At 39.5% G+C, this 17,966-nt stretch overlaps 1 protein-coding gene across 3 annotated transcripts in view; it reads left to right on the top strand.

Moving 5' to 3' along the window:
• Nucleotides 1-17,966, top strand: part of MED13L (mediator complex subunit 13L) — a 301,840-nt gene that overhangs the window by 267,648 nt on the left and 16,226 nt on the right. For all 3 annotated transcript variants that reach the window (XR_003516937.2, XM_027576373.2, XM_027576372.2), the window contains exons 18-23: nucleotides 2,354-2,533; nucleotides 3,154-3,377; nucleotides 5,238-5,430; nucleotides 6,118-6,544; nucleotides 7,097-7,316; nucleotides 8,539-8,727. Coding sequence is in view for 2 of the 3 variants with exons in the window: in XM_027576373.2 (XP_027432174.1) it covers nucleotides 2,354-2,533; nucleotides 3,154-3,377; nucleotides 5,238-5,430; nucleotides 6,118-6,544; nucleotides 7,097-7,316; nucleotides 8,539-8,727 (1,433 nt within the window). In the remaining variant the exon portion in view is untranslated. The remainder of the gene's footprint in view (nucleotides 1-2,353; nucleotides 2,534-3,153; nucleotides 3,378-5,237; nucleotides 5,431-6,117; nucleotides 6,545-7,096; nucleotides 7,317-8,538; nucleotides 8,728-17,966) is intronic.

Below are 17,966 nucleotides of genomic sequence, written 5' to 3'. Positions count from 1 at the left end.
ATTTTCGGGGTCACAGAGAGCGAGATGTTAAGGAAGACACCTGGGTTTGTGACTTGTAAACCTGGACAGATAGTGATGTCATTCAAAGATAGGTGTACTGGAGGAAGACCAGGTCTGGGGAGAAAGCTTCTAAGTTGAATTTTGGAAATTTTAAAGATCTCTTCTGAGATATCCAGGTAGAGATGTCAGGTAGACACTTAGGGCTTCACGGGCTTGCAGCTTAGAGGAAAGGGAGTAGTTGGTTTGTAGATACTCAAGTCAGGGGCACAGAGGAGGAGGAAAGCTCACTGAGGAGGAGGAAACCTAGAATGACAAGAGGGCTTGGGACAGAGTTTTGGTGAATTCTGCTATGTAACCAAGTTTCAAGAAAGAGAAGAGTGAGTGGTCAAGAAGCATTAAAGTGCTGCTGAGCTTTTAAGAAGAGGATTAAACATATCTTTTGATCATGGTGAGGAACTGCTTCTGTAGAAAGGTGGGAACAGGTTGGGCTGGCGTGGTCGGTTACATGAATGAAACATGGACCTTGCTCTGAACAGCTCTCACCCTTGTAGGGGAGAAGGTTATATAAGCTTCCTAAATACAGTTGGAAATCTGGAATGAGAAAGTATGTTTAGAGGACAGAGATCAGTAGAGTAGGGGATGATAGACATTTTCTGAGTAGCCAAGCCAGGAGACTTCTCGGAGGTGGAGACTTGTAAGGAAGTATTCAAGGGGTTACACTCATGTCTGCAACTGCTTAGGTTTGAGCTCAGTGCCTTGTACTTAGCAGGCCTCTAATAATGTCTGCCAGATGCATTTATGAATTAAAGTACGGTCTTTCCCCTAAAGAAATGTGGGTGATTATCTTGGGTGGTTCCTTTTACTAGATGGTAGCCTTCAGACAGAAGAGCAGTGTGTGGGTGGATCAGTACTGTCATCTCTGGATATGAAGAATAGCAGAGTCTTTTGCAGGGGAGGTTTGGGTTCCAAAGTCAGAAGCTTAGTACCAGACAGATAATGTAAATGAATGATGCCGGAGCCAGATTTGCAAGCAGCAGTGCCCTCGCCGTGTTTGGCAGTAACACGTTCTCTGCTGCGTGCACACGAGTAGCCACAAAGAATGATGTCTGCTTTTTTCTCTGACCTGTGGTTCTCTTGGTCTGTGATTTTCCAACTTTTGATAGGAGCCATGGGTACAAGAAGTACTTTTTTCTATACCATAAGAAAAAAAGAAGCCCAGGCTTGAAGATAAAGGCGCTCACCACTGCTTCCTTCTCAGGCAGGCAGCAGAGCTGGGTGGGAAGAGCCGTCTGAAGGGGGCACTGCTCCTTCAGTCCAGCCGTGCTGCTCGTGCAGGAATGTGGTCTGCGGCTTCCCAGGTCTCCCAGTTTTTCCTCGAGATGCTGGAAATTTAGATTAGCAACTTGTGTTTGATTTAGGGATATACCTAGAGATGTCTTCACCCTGTGTTTCAGATTTAGTTGGTAGATAAACCTTAGATTTCCATCTGTGCTCCTTTCCTAATCAGCTAGAAGAGGAAGGGTAAGGAAAGGTCTTTAGGTATGCAGCTCATCACCTCAAACTTCATTAGCTCTTTCTTCAGATCTTTTTGAGAATTTGATGAGCGTTTATGGACCTTTCTCCCTGGAAAAGAATACGCATATGTTCATGCGTGCACAGTTTTGCATAGAGTCTGAGAGGTTTTTCAGGTTCTATGTTAAGAGCCCCTCCTCTTAGTAGGAAGAATGTTACTTCTGAAACCATGAGTCCTACCTTTTTCTGTGGACAGATGGCTTTTGGTCCTGTCATTGCTTTCGCCATGTTTTCTTATGCCTCTGCCTGCGTGGAAAGTTGTCTTTCTCTCTGTGCACTTTGTATTTTGTGAAAACATTTTACATTAAGAGCATTTTAAACAGTTTTTAAGAGCTTCTATTTAAGTCCTCCCCCCACACTGATCATACTTTCAAAAACTTTGATATTTGTAAATAAAAATAATACAGTAGTCAAACTTTCACAGCCCTCTTTTCCTATGAACAACCTTGGACACCGATTTGTATGATTTTAAAGAGTCAGGCCTATCCATCCTTTTACTTCTGAGCAATTCTACAGTTAACCTCTTATGTACAGAGTAACCTATTTCTCTTTTTATTATTTCCAATAGTAAATTATAAATTACTTTATAATAATAAAGTAATAAAATACCTTTTCTCTTGGCTGGGAAGTCAAGCATTTTAGAATCTACTGAAAATAAAATCTACCACGAATAACGTCTTTGTCATGGACTATAACTGAGGTCCATAATGATGGCAAGAAAGAGGAGAGTGTTGATCCCCCTTTATGATTTCTGTTCCTTTTCATTTCCTTTCTCTTCCAGTGTTAGACATCAGCATGCTCTCCTCCCAAGATGTGGTCCGCATGCTGTTGTCACTGCAGCCCTTTCTCCAAGATGCCATCCAAAAGAAGCGCACGGGCAGGACCTGGGAGAACATACAGCATGTGCAGGGACCACTGACCTGGCAGCAGTTCCACAAAATGGCAGGACGGGGAACCTATGGTAGAATCTCTTCCCTCTTTCAATTCCTTCTTAATTTTTTTTTGTTCCATAAAAGCTAGCTTTAGTTACTGTCAAGCCCTAGCTTCACTGACAAAGTAGAATCTTTTTCTTCATGACTATTAAATTTTATAATCTTTGTTCTTTCCTAAAGTCAGTTTGGAGTTAAGTTTTCTAAGCATCTTTGGCAGAATCCAGGTCAGTGAGGAAAATAATACTTAAATAGAGTATTCATTAGATTTTCCTCATCTTCCTGATCCTCATTGTATTTTCATCTGGATGAACTTCTGAACTAGTTCTGTCAACTTCTTCCTAGTCAGGATTATAATGCTTAATTTAAAGGAAATGATGTAGTGCTGCTTGGAAAACTAACTGTAACTTGTTCTAATCTGCCCTCTGATCTTATTGGACCTTTCTAAGTACGTTCTGACTCATTGAAATAAGGTTCTTCATCGGGGGCCATATAATTAGAGGATTTGAAGAATACTTTTGAGAGTGATCCTGTCAACCTACGAGGAAATTTCTGATGCCAGAATTAAGACTAATGCACCAAGAACTTCTTAGTTGTCCAGGTTGTGGGAAACAGACTTGCAAGCACCTTTCTAACTGCCTTTTTGTTACAGGTTCAGAAGAATCTCCTGAGCCATTGCCCATTCCCACTCTGCTGGTAGGCTATGACAAAGACTTCCTCACCATCTCACCATTCTCTTTGCCATTTTGGGAGAGGCTGTTGTTGGACCCATATGGGGGCCACCGTGATGTTGCCTATATTGTGGTGTGTCCAGAAAATGAGGCCTTGCTCGAAGGAGCCAAAACTTTTTTCAGGGACTTGAGCGCTGTATATGAGGTGAGAATGACATGAAAATCGTTTTTGTGATTTGAGTCCTCAGATTGTTTCTAGCTATGACTAAATTTTAAAGAACAAATATCTTCAAGGTAGATCTCAAAGAAAATTTGCAAATAGTTGGAGGATAAAGGAGAGAATTAAATTGGCAAGTTTTCCTGAAAGTAAGTTGCTTTTCCCTCTTGGCTTTACATTTTGTTAGATTTAGAAGACTTTGCTCTGCCAGCCTTACCACACATCTTACAATTCTGCCAGCTGTTTTTTCCTCATTTATGTGCTTGAGTTTAAAAGTTTTGCTTACCAGATGGTGTTCTGGCTGTTCAGAAGATGACCTTTACAAAAACAAAATGCATCTCTTTTGCGGGGGGTGGGGGGTCCTGAAAACAGTATAAAAATGTTTATCTTGAAGATTTTTGAATCAAAAGATAAATTTAATGAATCATGTCCCTGTTGTGTATTTAACACTACATTCATCTTAATACTAAAATTTTGATACAGATTAATAATGTAATAACCATAATAATTTAAAAGCCGGTAGATCATTTTATCTATTTAGTACACAAATTACTGTTACTATTGAAAAATTAGAATTATGAGTATCTCTGAAGGATAAGTGCCACATTTTTTCTGCCAAAATATATGTACACTAAATTCTTCATATCTTATACTTCTAATATCTTTATTTTTGGCAAGATTAAATGAAATTAGTATTTATGAAGAACTGTTAACAGGCATATTATAAACATGACAAGAGTGTTTGTTAAAGAAGATGCCAAGTTGAATTTCTAAAATATTTCATAACGGAACATTCGCTATCTAGAAATGGATGGGCACACATGAAATAGCAAACTTAAATGTTGCTACAAAGAAGTGAGATGCTAATATATGAGGTAATAGCATCAGTTAAGCCCCTAAAGGAACCCTTAGATACAGTAATTTCTATACAGTGCCTGACCCATGGATGTGTAATGCTATTAAATCATAAGGACCATAACACAGAAAACTTGTCTAAGCAATTATTTTAAAGCCCAGCTCTTCTCTTGGATGGAACTTTGAAATGAGTTAAAAAACATAAAAGCATTGCTGTATCTTTTTAGAGCCTAATGACTTTACTAGGATTGCTCATTTGGCGGTAGTACATACCTGGTTAAGAAGAGTGTGTGCTAGAGAACTTTGTAGGGGCTTGGTAAGCCTTCAGTTATCACCTCTAATAAGGGATAATGTGGGCTCTCCTGTTGGTGAATAGATAGTTAAGTAGCTTATTTTTTGCAGGTGTATTATATTAATTCTTTGCCATAAGTACCCATTTAATGTCCTGGAGATTAATAACAGAATCTCATTGTGCTTAAAACAACTATTTACTTTTAAAAAGTGATCAGCATATCCACTGCTTCAGTGGCCTCTGCTATTGGTGGTCTCCAAATGTAACAGTGTAACAGGTGGCCCATAGAATTTTAATATTATCTTATGGGAAAACATTATGAGTAGGGATTACTTAAGAGGTTTTAGTGGACATATGTCTCAGTCAGCCTTAGTAGGCAGGAATCTGGTTAATTCTTTATTTGACCATTAGCAGTCAGGTAGTGCTCAGCGATCTTCCCTTGTGTGGGAGGAATTGGCTGGGGTGAAGAAACATTTATTTTTCTTTAGAGGGTCTAGGCCAGTTTTTGGAGAGACAGATAGCAGTCTCAGCATACATTATAATTACCAGAAAGGACCAGCGTATAATGTTGGTTTGGTTGCTTGTGTTAACGCTAAAAGAAAAAAAAAACCCAAATACTTCCATGAGGATGATAAAGAGTTCCCCCCACTGATGACAGGAGTGGTTCCTATTGTAAATAATGATCTTGCTTGTGGTATCAGATGTGTAGGCTTGGGCAGCACAAGCCCATTTGCAAAGTGCTACGAGATGGGATCATGCGTGTGGGAAAGACCGTGGCCCAGAAGCTGACTGACGAGCTTGTGAGCGAGTGGTTCAACCAGCCGTGGAGCAGTGAGGAGAATGACAATCATTCCAGACTCAAACTTTATGCGCAAGTTTGCCGCCATCACCTAGGTAAATGGGAATTTATTTGGCCAAGTAGAATCTGAGAAGTAAAATAGCAAATTGTCCCCCTTTGGGAAGCAGCATTATGCTACTTTCGTCTCAGGTAATGTTAGTGTTCCATTACTGTATTTATTTAGGTCTAATTTCTTTGTTCTAGGTCGTTAAATGCTAATTTTTATGTGCACACACATTCTTTAAAAGCAATTTAAAGTTGCCTAAAGAAGTCATATCTAATTTACTCCACATTTTGAAAACTTAGCAGCAGGACTTGGTATTAACTGCTTAAGTTTAACCAACATTCCCAAGAGAATCTTGGAAGCTTTTAAAGCTCAGTACACAGAAGAGCCTGGTATACCGTGGTGACTATAGAATAGATGGCTTCTCAGTTTTCAGTGCAGGCAGGCAGAGTCAGTCTGAAAGGAAAATGTTACAAGGGATTGATTTTCTTTTTGTTCTTTTCTTTTTTTTCAAATAAGCCTCTTCACCAGAATTAATAAAAAGTAGCTTCGTATTCATTTCCATGTTTGCAGAATATAGAAGCATATATTCAAGTGTGGAGATAGCATTTTGGGTGTCATAATCAGAGTACTGCAGCCTGAAAGCATAATTTTTAAAAAAGTGGCCATTCTGAATTTCTGATTCAGTCCGACACTGCAGAACATCACTGATGTCACCTCTCTGCACGTCCTCTTTCAGCACCTTATCTAGCCACTCTGCAGCTCGATAGCAGCCTGTTGATACCACCTAAGTACCAGTCCCCACCAGCAGCAGCACAGGGACAAGCTACACCTGGGAATGCTGGGCCTCTAGCTTCAAATTCAGGATCAGCAGCGCCCTCAACTGGCAGTGCATTCAATCCCACCTCTAACAGCAGTTCTGGGAACCCGACAGCAAGTAGCTCCGCATCTGGTTCCTCTGTGCCACCCGTCTCATCATCTGCCCCTGCTCCTGTTATTAACCAGATCAGCACTACCTCTTCTTCAGGATTCAGTGCTAGTGTTGGAGGGCAGAACCCCAGCACTGGGGCCAGTTCTGCAGATAGAACGCAAGGGAACATAGGCTGTGGTGGAGACACTGAGCCTGGGCAGAGCTCCTCTCAGCCCTCTCAGGATGGACAAGAAAGGTATGTTGTTCACCGATTGAGACGAGTGGCTTTAGCTTGGACTCCTTACTTACTCTTCTGCATGCATCTGTCCCCCTCAACGTCATGAATCTCTCAATCTAGTGAAGTGCTCTATTTCTCTTCTTCCCAAAAGGAAGTAACAACTGTCAGTCTGTTGCTTCAGTGTTAAGAAATTTGAGACTTCTTATAAACTTACTAGCTTCGTAGTAAGTTTTACTGATAATTCTACTATTACTATGTGAACAGAATATACGGATAATAGCAATAGTAAGCCATTACCACTAACATTAATAGTATTATAAAACATCTTTTTAGAATATGGCCCCAGGAAAAAGAGGGAGTGGAAAAAGAGATCTCCCATTTAAAGGAGTATATTGTCATTTCCCACCTGTCTTGGTACTAATTGGCTTGGTTTGCTTTCATTTGGTAATACACATATTGATGTTATATTTAATCTGTAATCATCGTCCAGGGGGTCGGTGTGCTCTGGAACTGGTTTATTTGTGTGACTTGTATTTGTTTTGTGCATCTCATAAGTGGCTCTCTCTGCAGTGTCACAGAACGAGAGAGAATAGGAATTCCCACTGAGCCTGACTCTGCAGACAGCCAGGCCTATCCTCCAGCTGTTGTCATTTACATGGTGGACCCCTTCACTTACACTGCAGACGAAGACTCCACTTCTGGAAACTTTTGGCTGTTGAGTTTGATGCGCTGCTACACAGAGATGCTAGATAATTTACCTGAGCATATGAGAAATTCTTTCATTCTCCAGGTAACTATTTGCAACTTTATTTTTCCCTTTTATTATTGTTTTTTGTGAAATACAAGTTCATGATTTTTTTTTTAATTGGAAGTACATGAAAGCTATAAAGGAAAAGATATTCATAATTCTACCTTTAGATTAAGTCACCATTGCATAACATTTTGGTATATTTCTAGCCTTTTTTGTGTATGTTTGTTTACAGAGTTGCAATCATACTTTTAGTATAATTTTTTTCTTTAATACTTAACATTCATGAATACTTTTCCATGTTGTTTAAAATTCTTACAAGCAGCATTTTAAAGAGTGCATGTTCTCCATATTTATTATTGTGCAGATATTAATTTGTTTCTAAATTTTGCTATTACAAATAAAGCTGTAATAAACAAACATCTTTATACTCTCTTTTTCACACTTCAGGTCATTTCTTAAAGTGTATTCTTAGATATAGTACTGATAAATAATAACCAGATTCCTTTCCAGAAAAGTTACACTTCTTACACTCCCTTCATTGAGCAGTCAGTGAGTGTGCGTTGTTCACTACCGCCTTGCCAGCTTTATAGTGTAATAATTTTACAAGATTTTGGTAACAGGTGAAAAATGGTACCTTGGGTGTTTGGGTTTTGTTTTACTGTCACTTTCACTAAAGCCATCTTACAGAATTAAAATACTGAAATTAAAGTTACCAGAATAGGTTGTTGATTGTTTTTCATCATGAAGTTTGTGTCTCACATCCTTAGACAATAGTTCCAAAGTTACCACGCACACTATGTGTATATATGATAAAAAGGAGAACTACATTAAGAAGCAAGTTTTAAAATTTTGGAGCATGGCAACAATAAATTGACACTTTATCCCTAAAAAAGGAACAGAGTGATTTCTAAGTGACTGTAACTTGACCAACAAATTGAAATATTTTCTTCAGTTGTTGGTGTATCTTTGTAATAGAGGGTTTTATGTCATCTAAGGAATTGAGTTAAATTATGTAAACTATATATATATGTATTATAATTGATTTGATTTGATTTTAAGCAATCTCTGCATCCCATGTGGGGCCCAAAATCACAGCCCCGAGATCAAGAGTTGCATGCTCCAGTGACTGAGCCAGCCAGGAGCCCCTTATATATTTTAAAACTAGAGCTCCCTGCCCTCTTTCAGCAAAGAATTCATGCCATTTCATTTCCCAAGTGCATTAGATCTCAGTTTCTAGTTGTGTTTGTGTTTGTGTGTATAGATTGTGCCTTGCCAGTACATGCTGCAGACAATGAAGGACGAACAAGTTTTCTACATTCAATACTTGAAGTCCATGGCGTTTTCAGTGTACTGCCAGTGCCGGCGACCTCTGCCCACACAGATCCACATTAAGTCCCTCACGGGATTCGGGCCTGCTGCCAGCATCGAGATGACCCTCAAGAACCCAGAGGTAGGTGGTAGCACAGCAGAAATTGCCAAAAGAGTGCTTTTATACTAGGAAAGCAGGCCAGGAGAGTTGGCTGCTGGGGTGGTCTTTGGCCTTTGTTAAGATTGGGAGGTTTCTCTGATCCTTAATTTAAAATAGAGGAGGTACTTCTCTAAACTTGTATAATTTTTTGAGAAAAGAGGCAAGTAAACTCTCTGTTTTTGGTTGTAGGACCTAAGGCAGCAATATACTCATCACTTTTACTTACTGATGTTGGACTTTCCTGTGTGTATTTTGTTTTTTTATTTTTTGAAGTTAATCTGTTATTAAATCACGGACTCTCTTCCTTCCCCAGCTCTCTTCTTTCCTGGTACGGCAGCCGTGCCTGTGTTTATTCTGCAGGAGCTCCTCATTTTCCGAAGCACATTTTTACAGGGGCTTGCTTTCTCTTCCCTTATCTCAGTGCTTCTGATCTATAAATGAATGCTTTTTCTCTCCATCTTCTTAAACCTACTTCCCACAAATATGTACCTCTAGAGGAATTTTAAAACACCAAACAAAAGTTGTATATTTTATTTTACTCATCATTTTATCCTGAAGATAGATGAACAGAGCAGTGTTTAGAAGTTTCAAAGCTTTCAGAAATCAGTTCCCACAACTTTTATTGCATGAAAGTTTACCTGTTAGTAAAAGCCAGCAAACACTTCTTCACCATATAAAGGAACTTAAAAACACCAAAACCTGCTGATTTTAGTTGGTAATGTAAGTTTTCCTGAGAAACACAATGAAATGCTTATCTCTTGGATAAATAAAAACTTAGAAGTGGGAAAAAATGAGGCATGTGGTTAATACCACATTTGTTGTCACTTGATCCAGAAGAAATGGCTTAGCCCACAACCCACATTTATTCTGCAGTTATGTACAGTTTTTGTCTCTGGCAGTTCAGGTTGGTTTATTCTTTGGAGTTTTAATTTTTTCACTTTTGTGAACAGTTCATCTCTTTTCTCTGTTAGCTTTTTCTAGAATTAAAAAAAAAATTATTTCTACTTGTTTCTTCTTTTGTCTCCAGAAATTGAGTTATTGCCTTTCTTTATAAACGTAGACTTTTTAGTTCTTTACCTCTTGTGGTTATTCTGCGGTTCAGATGCAATCATTCCTTATGCTTTGGTAAGAAGTTATCACAATTTCAAATTATAACTCATAGTGTTCTGCATTTTCATAGAGGGGAGCAAAGGCCGACTACCTGTATTAAGATGTCTTGAGGCATTACCTAAAAGTTTTAAAGTTTATAACATACTGGCAGAACACGGTCAATAGTTCCTGAGATAAATGGCTGAATCTAGATGAAAATAAATGGCAAAAATAAGCCTTTTTTTCCCTTTTGCTTTGGAACAGGAAGAGAAAGAAATCATTTGACTTAAATCAAATGTTAGGAGTATTTCCTGAGGTTTATAAATTTTTACATGTATATGGTAATGATTAGTTGCTAAATGCTGCTGCTCCCCTCAGTCTGCAGCTAGAACAGGGCACTTTCATTCAGTAAATGCAGCCCAGTGTCTGCTGTGTGCCAGGCACTAGGGTAGGTGCTGAGGATGTGGTGGTGAGCACGACAGCCAGGCCTCTGCATTCGGGAATTCCGAATCTCTGCTGCGGCACAGTCTTATGCAAGCACATTTTACATAAGAAGGAATGGATTTTAGTACTTACCGTGCAAGTATTAGAAGAAATCCTGTTGGTGGTGTCTCTTTTGTTTTTCATAGAATATACGGTATCTGAAAAGCAGTTTGGGAATAGTATTTTACTTTGTGATTTATCACAGGCTGTCTATTGCATCTAAGATATTTGACCTTCAGCCTTTTACTTTTTGCTAAACTTTTCAGGTGGTCTCACCTGGACTCTTTTGTTTGAAAGCTTTGTTGAGGCATAATTCGCATGTTATAACATTCACCCTTTTAAAAATTGCATAGTTCAGTGGTTCTTAGTTTGTTCACAGAATTGTACAACTATCACTGCTGTCTCATTTTAGAACATTTTGCCAACCTGGAAGGAAACGCCATACCTATTAGCAGCCAATCATTTCCCCTCCCCCAGCCCTTGACAGCCACTAGTCTACTTTCTGTCTCTGTGGAGTTTCCTGTTTTGGACACTTCCTATAAATAGATCATACAATATGTAGTCTTTTATGTCTGGCTTCTTTCATTTAGCATGTTTTCAAGGTCCATTCATGTCATAGCATGTATCGTATTTTATTTCTTTTTATGGTTAAATGATACTCCATCGGATGGGTATACCACATTTTGTTTACTCATTCTTTAGTGGATGCACATTTGGGTTTTTCCACTTTTTAGCTATTGTGAGTAATACTGCTTTGAACATTTGTGCACAAGAGTTTATGTTTAAAATGGTTTACGAACGAACTCTTGGTAAATACCTAGGAGTAGACTTTCCAGGTATAGGGAAAATGCATGGGTCGATGATAAGGTTAGCTTTGAAACTTTGAGCACATTATTGAATATCTCTAGCCCTGTGTTTTATATCCCTAAAATGAAGGAATTGGATTAGACTCTTTCTCAGGTCTTTATTTATTTTAGCTTTAAAATTCTGTAATTTCGTCAGTGTATGCTACATGTACATATGTATGTATGAATATGTATTGTTTCAGGGATCAGCAACTATGTGGGCTCAATCTAGCCTGCTACAGCCTGTATTGGTATGATCTGGATAAGAATGATTATTACATTTTTATTTTTATTTTATTTTTATTTTTTTATTGTTATGTTAATCACCATATATTACATCATTAGTTTTTGGTGCAGTGTTCCATGATTCATTGTTTGTTCATAACACCCAGTGCTCCATGCAGAACGTGCCCTCCTCAATACCCATCACCAGGCTAACCCATCCCCCTGCCCCCCTCCCCTCTAGAACCCTCAGTTTGTTTTTCAGAGTCCATCATCTCTCATGGTTCGTCTCCCCCTCTGACATACCCCCCTTTTCTTCCTCTCCTGTTATCTTCTTTTTCTTTTTTCTTAAAATATGTTGCGTTATTTGTTTCAGAAGTACAGAACTGTGATTCAGCAGTCTTGCACAATTCACAGCGCTCACCGTAGCACATACCCTCCCCAATGTCTATCACCCAGCCACCCCATCCCTCCCACCCCCAACCACTCCAGTAACACTCAGTTTCTTTCCTGAGATTAAGAATTCCTCATATCAGTGAGGTCATGTGATACATGTCTTTCTCTGATTGACTTATTTCACTCAGCATAACACCCTCCAGTTCCATCCACGTCGTTGCAAACGGCAAGATCTCATTCCTTTTGATGGCTGCATAATATTCCATTGTGTATATATATCACATCTTCTTTATCCATTCATCTGTCGATGGGCATCTTGGCTCTTTCCACAGTTTGGCTATGGTGGACATTGCTGCTATAAACATTGGGGTACACGTACCCCTTCGGGTCCCTACATTTGTATCTTTGTGGTAAATACTCAGTAGTGCAATTGCTGGATCGAACGGTAGCTCTAATTTCAACTGTTTGAGGAACCTCCATACTGTTTTCCAGAGGGGTTGCACCAGCTTGCATTCCCACCAACAGTGTAGGAGGGTTCCCCTTTCTCCACATCCCCGCCAACATCCGTCATTCCCTGACTTGTTAATTTTAGCCATTCTGACGGGTGTGAGATGGTATCTCATTGAGGTTTTGATTTGGATTTCCCTGATGCCGAGCGATGTTGAGCACTTTTTCATGTGCCTGTTGGCCATTTGGATGTCTTCTTTGGAGAAATGTCTGTTCATGTCTTCTGCCCATTTCTTGATTGGATTATTTCTTCTTTGGGTGTTGAGTTTGATAAGTTCTTTATAGATTTTGGTTACTAGCCCTTTATCTGATATGTCATTTGCAAGTATTTTCTCCCATTCTGTCGGTTGTCTTTTGGTTTTGTGGACTGTTTCTTTTGCCGTGCAAAAGCTTTTTATCTTGATGAAATCCCAATAGTTCATTTTTGCCCTGGCTTCCCGTGCCTTTGGCAATGTTTCTAGGAAGAAGTTGCTGCGGCTAAGGTCGAAAAGGTTGCTACCTGTGTTCTCCTTTAGGATTTTGATGGACTCCTGTCTCACGTTTAGGTCTTTCAACCATTCGGAGTCTATTTTTGTGTGTGGTGTAAGGAAATGGTCCAGTTTCATTCTTCTGCATGTGGCTGTCCAATTTTCCCAACACCATTTGTTGAAGAGACTGTCTTTTTGCCATTGGACATTCTTTCCTGCTTTGTCAAAGATAAGTTGACCATAGAGTTGAGGGTCCATTTCTGGGCTCTCGATTCTGTTCCATTGATCTATGTGTCTGTTTTTGTGCCAGTACCATACTGTCTTGATGATGACAGCTTTGTAATAGAGCTGGAAGTCCGGAATTGTGATGCCGCCAGCTTTGCTTTTCTTTTTCAGTATTCCTCTGGCTATTCTGGGTCTCTTCTGGTTCCATACAAATTTTAGGATTATTTGTTCCATTTCTTTGAAAAAAGTGGATGGTATTTTGATGGGGATTGCATTGAATGTGTAGATTGCTCTAGGTAGCATTGACATCTTCACAATGTTGATTCTCCCAATCCATGAGCATGGAACGTTTTTCCATTTCTTTGTGTCTTCTTCAATTTCTTTCATGAGTATTTTATAGTTTTCGGAGTACAGATCCTTTGCCTCTTTGGTTAGATTTATTCCTAGGTATCTTATGGTTTTGGGTGCAATTGTAAATGGGATAGACTCCTTGATTTGTCTCTCTTCTGTCTTGTTGTTGGTGTATAGGAATGCCACTGATTTCTGTGCATTGATTTTATAGCCTGCTACTTGACTGAATTCCTGTATGAGTTCTAGCAGTTTTGGGGTGGAGTCTTTTGGGTTTTCCACATACAGTATCATATCATCTGCAAAGAGTGAGAGTTTGACTTCCTCTTTGCCGATTTGGATGCCTTTGATTTCTTTTTGTTGTCTGATTGCTGTGGCTAGGACTTCTAATACTATGTTGAAGAGCAGTGGTGAGAGTGGACATCCCTGCCGCGTTCCTGACCTTAGGGGAAAAGCTCTCAGCCTTTCCCCATTGAGAATGATATTCGCTGTAGGTTTTTCATAGATGGCTTTTATGATATTGAGGTATGTACCCTCTATCCCTATACTCTGAAGAGTTTTGATCAAGAAAGGATGTTGTACTTTGTCAAATGCTTTTTCTGCATCTATTGAGAGGATCATATGATTCTTGCTCTTTCTTTAGTTAATGTATTGTATCACGTTGATTGATTTGCGGATGTCGAACCAGCCTTGCAGCCCAGGAATAAATCCCACTTGGTCCTGGTGAATAATCCTTTTAATGTACTGTTGGATCCTATTGGCTAGTATTTTGGTGAGAATTTTTGCATCCATGTTCATCAAGGATATTGGTCTGTAATTCTCTTTTTTGATGGGGTCTTTGTCTGGTTTTGGGATCAAGGTAATGCCTCATAAAATGAGTTTGGAAGTTTCCCTTCCATTTCTATTTTTTGGAACAGTTTCAGGAGAATAGGTATTAATTCTTCTTGAAATGTCTGATAGAATTCCCCTGGGAAGCCATCTGGCCCTGGGCTTTTGTTTCTTGGGAGATTTTTGATGACTGTTTCTCTATTTCTTCCTGGTTCAATTTTGGTAGTTGATACATCTCTAGGAATGCACCCATTTCTTCCAGGTTATCTAATTTGCTGGCATAGAGTTGCTCATAATATGTTCTTATAATTGTTTGTATTTCTTTGGTGTTGGTTGTGATCTCTCCTCTTTCATTCATGATTTTGTTGATTTGGGTCATTTCTCTTTTCTTTTTGATCAGTCTGGCCAGGAGTTTATCAGTCTTGTTAATTCTTTCAAAGAACCAGCTCCTAGTTTCGTTGATCTGTTCTACTGTTCTTTTGGTTTCTAGTTCATTGATTTCTGCTCTGATCTTTATGATTTCTCTTCTCCTGCTGGGTTTAGGCTTTATTTGCTGTTCTTTCTCCAGCTCCTTTAGGTGTAGGGTTAGGTTGTGTATTTGAGACCTTTCTTGTTTTTTGAGAAAGGCTTGTATTGCTATATACTTTCCTCTCAGGACTGCCTTTGCTGTATCCCAAAGATTTTGGACAGTTGTGTTTTCATTTTCGTTTGTTTCCATGAATTTTTTTAATTCCTCTTTAATTTCCTGGTTGACCCATTCATTCTTTAGTAGGATGCTGTTTAGCCTCCATGTATTTGAGTTCTTTCCGACTTTCCTCTTGTGATTGAGTTCTAGTTTGAAAGCATTGTGGTCTGAAAATATGCGGGGAATGATCCCAATCTTTTGGTACCGGTTGAGACCTGATTTGTGACCTAGGATGTGATCAATTCTGGAGAATGTTCCATGGGCACTAGAGAAGAATGTATATTCCGTTGTTTTGGGATGGAATGTTCTGAATATGTCTGTGAAGTCCATTTGGTCCAGTGTGTCATTTAAAGTCTTTATTTCCTTGTTGATCTTTTGCTTAGATGATCTGTCCATTTTAGTCAGGGGGGTGTTAAAGTCCCTCACTATTATTGTATTGTTGTCAATGTGTTTCTTCACTTTTGTTATTAATTGCCTTATATAATTGGCTGTTCCCATGTTAGGGGCATAGATACTTAAAATTGTTAGATCTTCTTGTTGGATAGACCCTTTAAGTAGGATATAGTGTCCTTCCTCATCTCTTATTACAGTCTTTGTTTTAAAATCTAATTTGTCTGATATAAGGATCGCCACCCCAGCTTTCTTTTAGTGTCCATTAGCATGGTAAATGGTTTTCCACCCCCTCACTTTCAATCTGGGGGTGTCTTTGGGTTGAAATTGAGTCTCTTGCAGACAGCATATGGATGGGTCTTGTTTTTTAATCCAATCTGATAGCCTGTGTCTTTTGATTGGGGCATTGAGCCCATTTACATTCAGGGTAACTATTGAAAGGTATGAATTTAGTGCCATTGTATTGCCTGTAAGGTGACTGTTACTGTATATTGTCTGTGTTCCTTTCTGATCTATGCTGCTTTTAGGCTCTCTCTTTGCTTAGAGGACCCCTTTCAATATTTCTTGGAGGGCTGGTTTCGTGTTTGCAAATTCCTTTAGGTTTTGTTTGTTCTGGAAGCTCTTTATCTCTCCTATTTTCAGTGACAGCCTAGCAGGATATAGTATTCTTGGCTGCATATTTTTCTCGTTTAGTGCTCTGAAGATATCTTGCCAGTCCTTTCTGGCCTGCCAGGTCTCTGTGGATAGGTCTGTTGCCAATCTAATATTTTTACCATTGTAGGTTACATATCTCTTCTCCCGAGCTGCTTTCAGGATTTTCTCTTTGTCTCTGAGACTCGTAAGTTTTACTATTAGATGTCGGGGTGTTGACCTATTTTTATTGATTTTGAGAGGGGTTCTCTGTGCCTCCTGGATTTTGTTGCCTGTTTCCTTCCTCACATTAGGGAAGTTCTCTGCTATTATTTTCTCCAATATACTTCTGCCCCCCCCTTCTTCTTCTGGGATCCCAATTATTCTAATGCTGTTTCGTCTTATCGTGTCACTTATCTCTCGAATTCTGCCCTCGTGATCCTGTAGTTGTTTATCTCTCTTTTTCTCAGCCTCTTTATTTTCCATCATTTGGTTTTCTATATCACTGATTCTCTCTTCTGCCTCATTTATCCTAGCAGTTAGTGCCCCCATTTTTGATTGCACCTCATCAATAGCCTTTTTGATTTTGACTTGGGTAGAATTTTAGTTCTTTTATTTCTCCAGAAAGGGTTTCTCTAATAACTTCCACGCTTTTTTCAAGCCCGGCTAGTATGTTTAAAGTCATGATTTTGAACTCTAGGTCCGACATCGTAGTAATGCCCGTATTGAGTAGGTCCCTGACTGACGGTACTACCTCTTGTTCTTTTTGCTGAGGTGATTTTTTTCTTGTCATTTTGTCCAGAGGAGAATAGATGAATGAGAGAACAAAATGCTAACAGGTGAACAACGTCCCCAGCAAATATACTGTATACAAATCAGAAAAGACCTGAAACCAGGGGAAAAGAAAGGGAAAGAAAGAGAAAAAAAAAAAGATAACAAAAACAGAGCAATACAAAAAAAGCAGAATATTATCAAATATGATCAGACTAGTGCATAGATCAGTGCCACACACTAGATTTTGGTCGTATTGTGGTCTGTTAGAAAAATGTGCCTCCTGAAATTTTAAAGGAAGAATGACATATATGTACAAAATAAGGGTTGATACAGGGAAGGGATGGAAGATGACTGTAAAGATGAAAATTATAAAAGATTTTATAAAAGGAATTGATAAGTTTGAAAAAAGAAAGAAGAAGATTTAAAAAAAAAAGGGAGAGAATGTGATCAGGCAGGAGACTAGAACAAAGTCATACACTAGTGATTTAGGGTATATTTTGATCTCTTAGAAGAAACTGTATCTCAGAATTTTAAAGAGAGAACAACTTATATATATATGCCAAAAAATAAGGGTAACTACTATGAAGGGATAAAATATGACTCTAAAAATGAAAAAGAAAAAATGTTTTTTTTTTTTTTAAAGGGATTGATAAGATGTTGGTTGAAAAAGGGAAAAAGAAAATAAAAAAAAACAGTTAAAAAAAATTAACTTTGATGAACTAATGAATCATGGTAAAAAAAAGCCATGAATTCTATGTGCAGTATTCCCCTAGCGCTGGAGTTCTCCCTCCTCCTTGATCGGTAAACTTGGTCTTGGCTTGCTGGCCGTTCGGGCTAAGCTTCTGGGGGGAGGGGCCTGTTGCCGTGGTTCCCAAACGTCTTTGCCGGAGGCGGAATTGCCCCGCCCTTGTCGGTCTGGGCTAAGCAAGCTGCTCGGGTTTACTCTCAGGAGCTTTTGTTCCCTGCAAGCTCTTGGTACAGCTTTGGAGGATCAGGGCGAAAATGGTGGCCTCCCAGTCTCCACCCGGAGGAGCTGAGAACTCGGAGCCCGCTCCTCAGTGTGCCCCCAGAGAAAAGCAGTCACTCCCGTCTCCCTGGTCTCTGGCCGCACTCCGTGCTCACCCGGCCTGTGACCGAGCGTTTCTATCTCTGGCACCCGACCCCGTGTGGAGTCTCCAAACCCAGGAGATCCCTGCAGTGCGCTCCCGCGCCGCTCCTCCCGGGGGAGGAAGGGGAATCTCCCCGGCTCTGCCGCTTGTTGGGTTCCTGCTGGAGGAGCAGTGGCCCGACTGGGCCGCGGATCACAGTTTATGGCCACCCCGAGCTGAGAGC

Source organism: Zalophus californianus, chromosome 14, assembly GCF_009762305.2.
Source record: "Zalophus californianus isolate mZalCal1 chromosome 14, mZalCal1.pri.v2, whole genome shotgun sequence".
NCBI lineage: Eukaryota > Metazoa > Chordata > Mammalia > Carnivora > Otariidae > Zalophus > Zalophus californianus.
The sequence above is the reverse complement of the archived record's forward strand: the minus strand, read 5'-3'. Positions and strand labels throughout refer to the sequence as shown.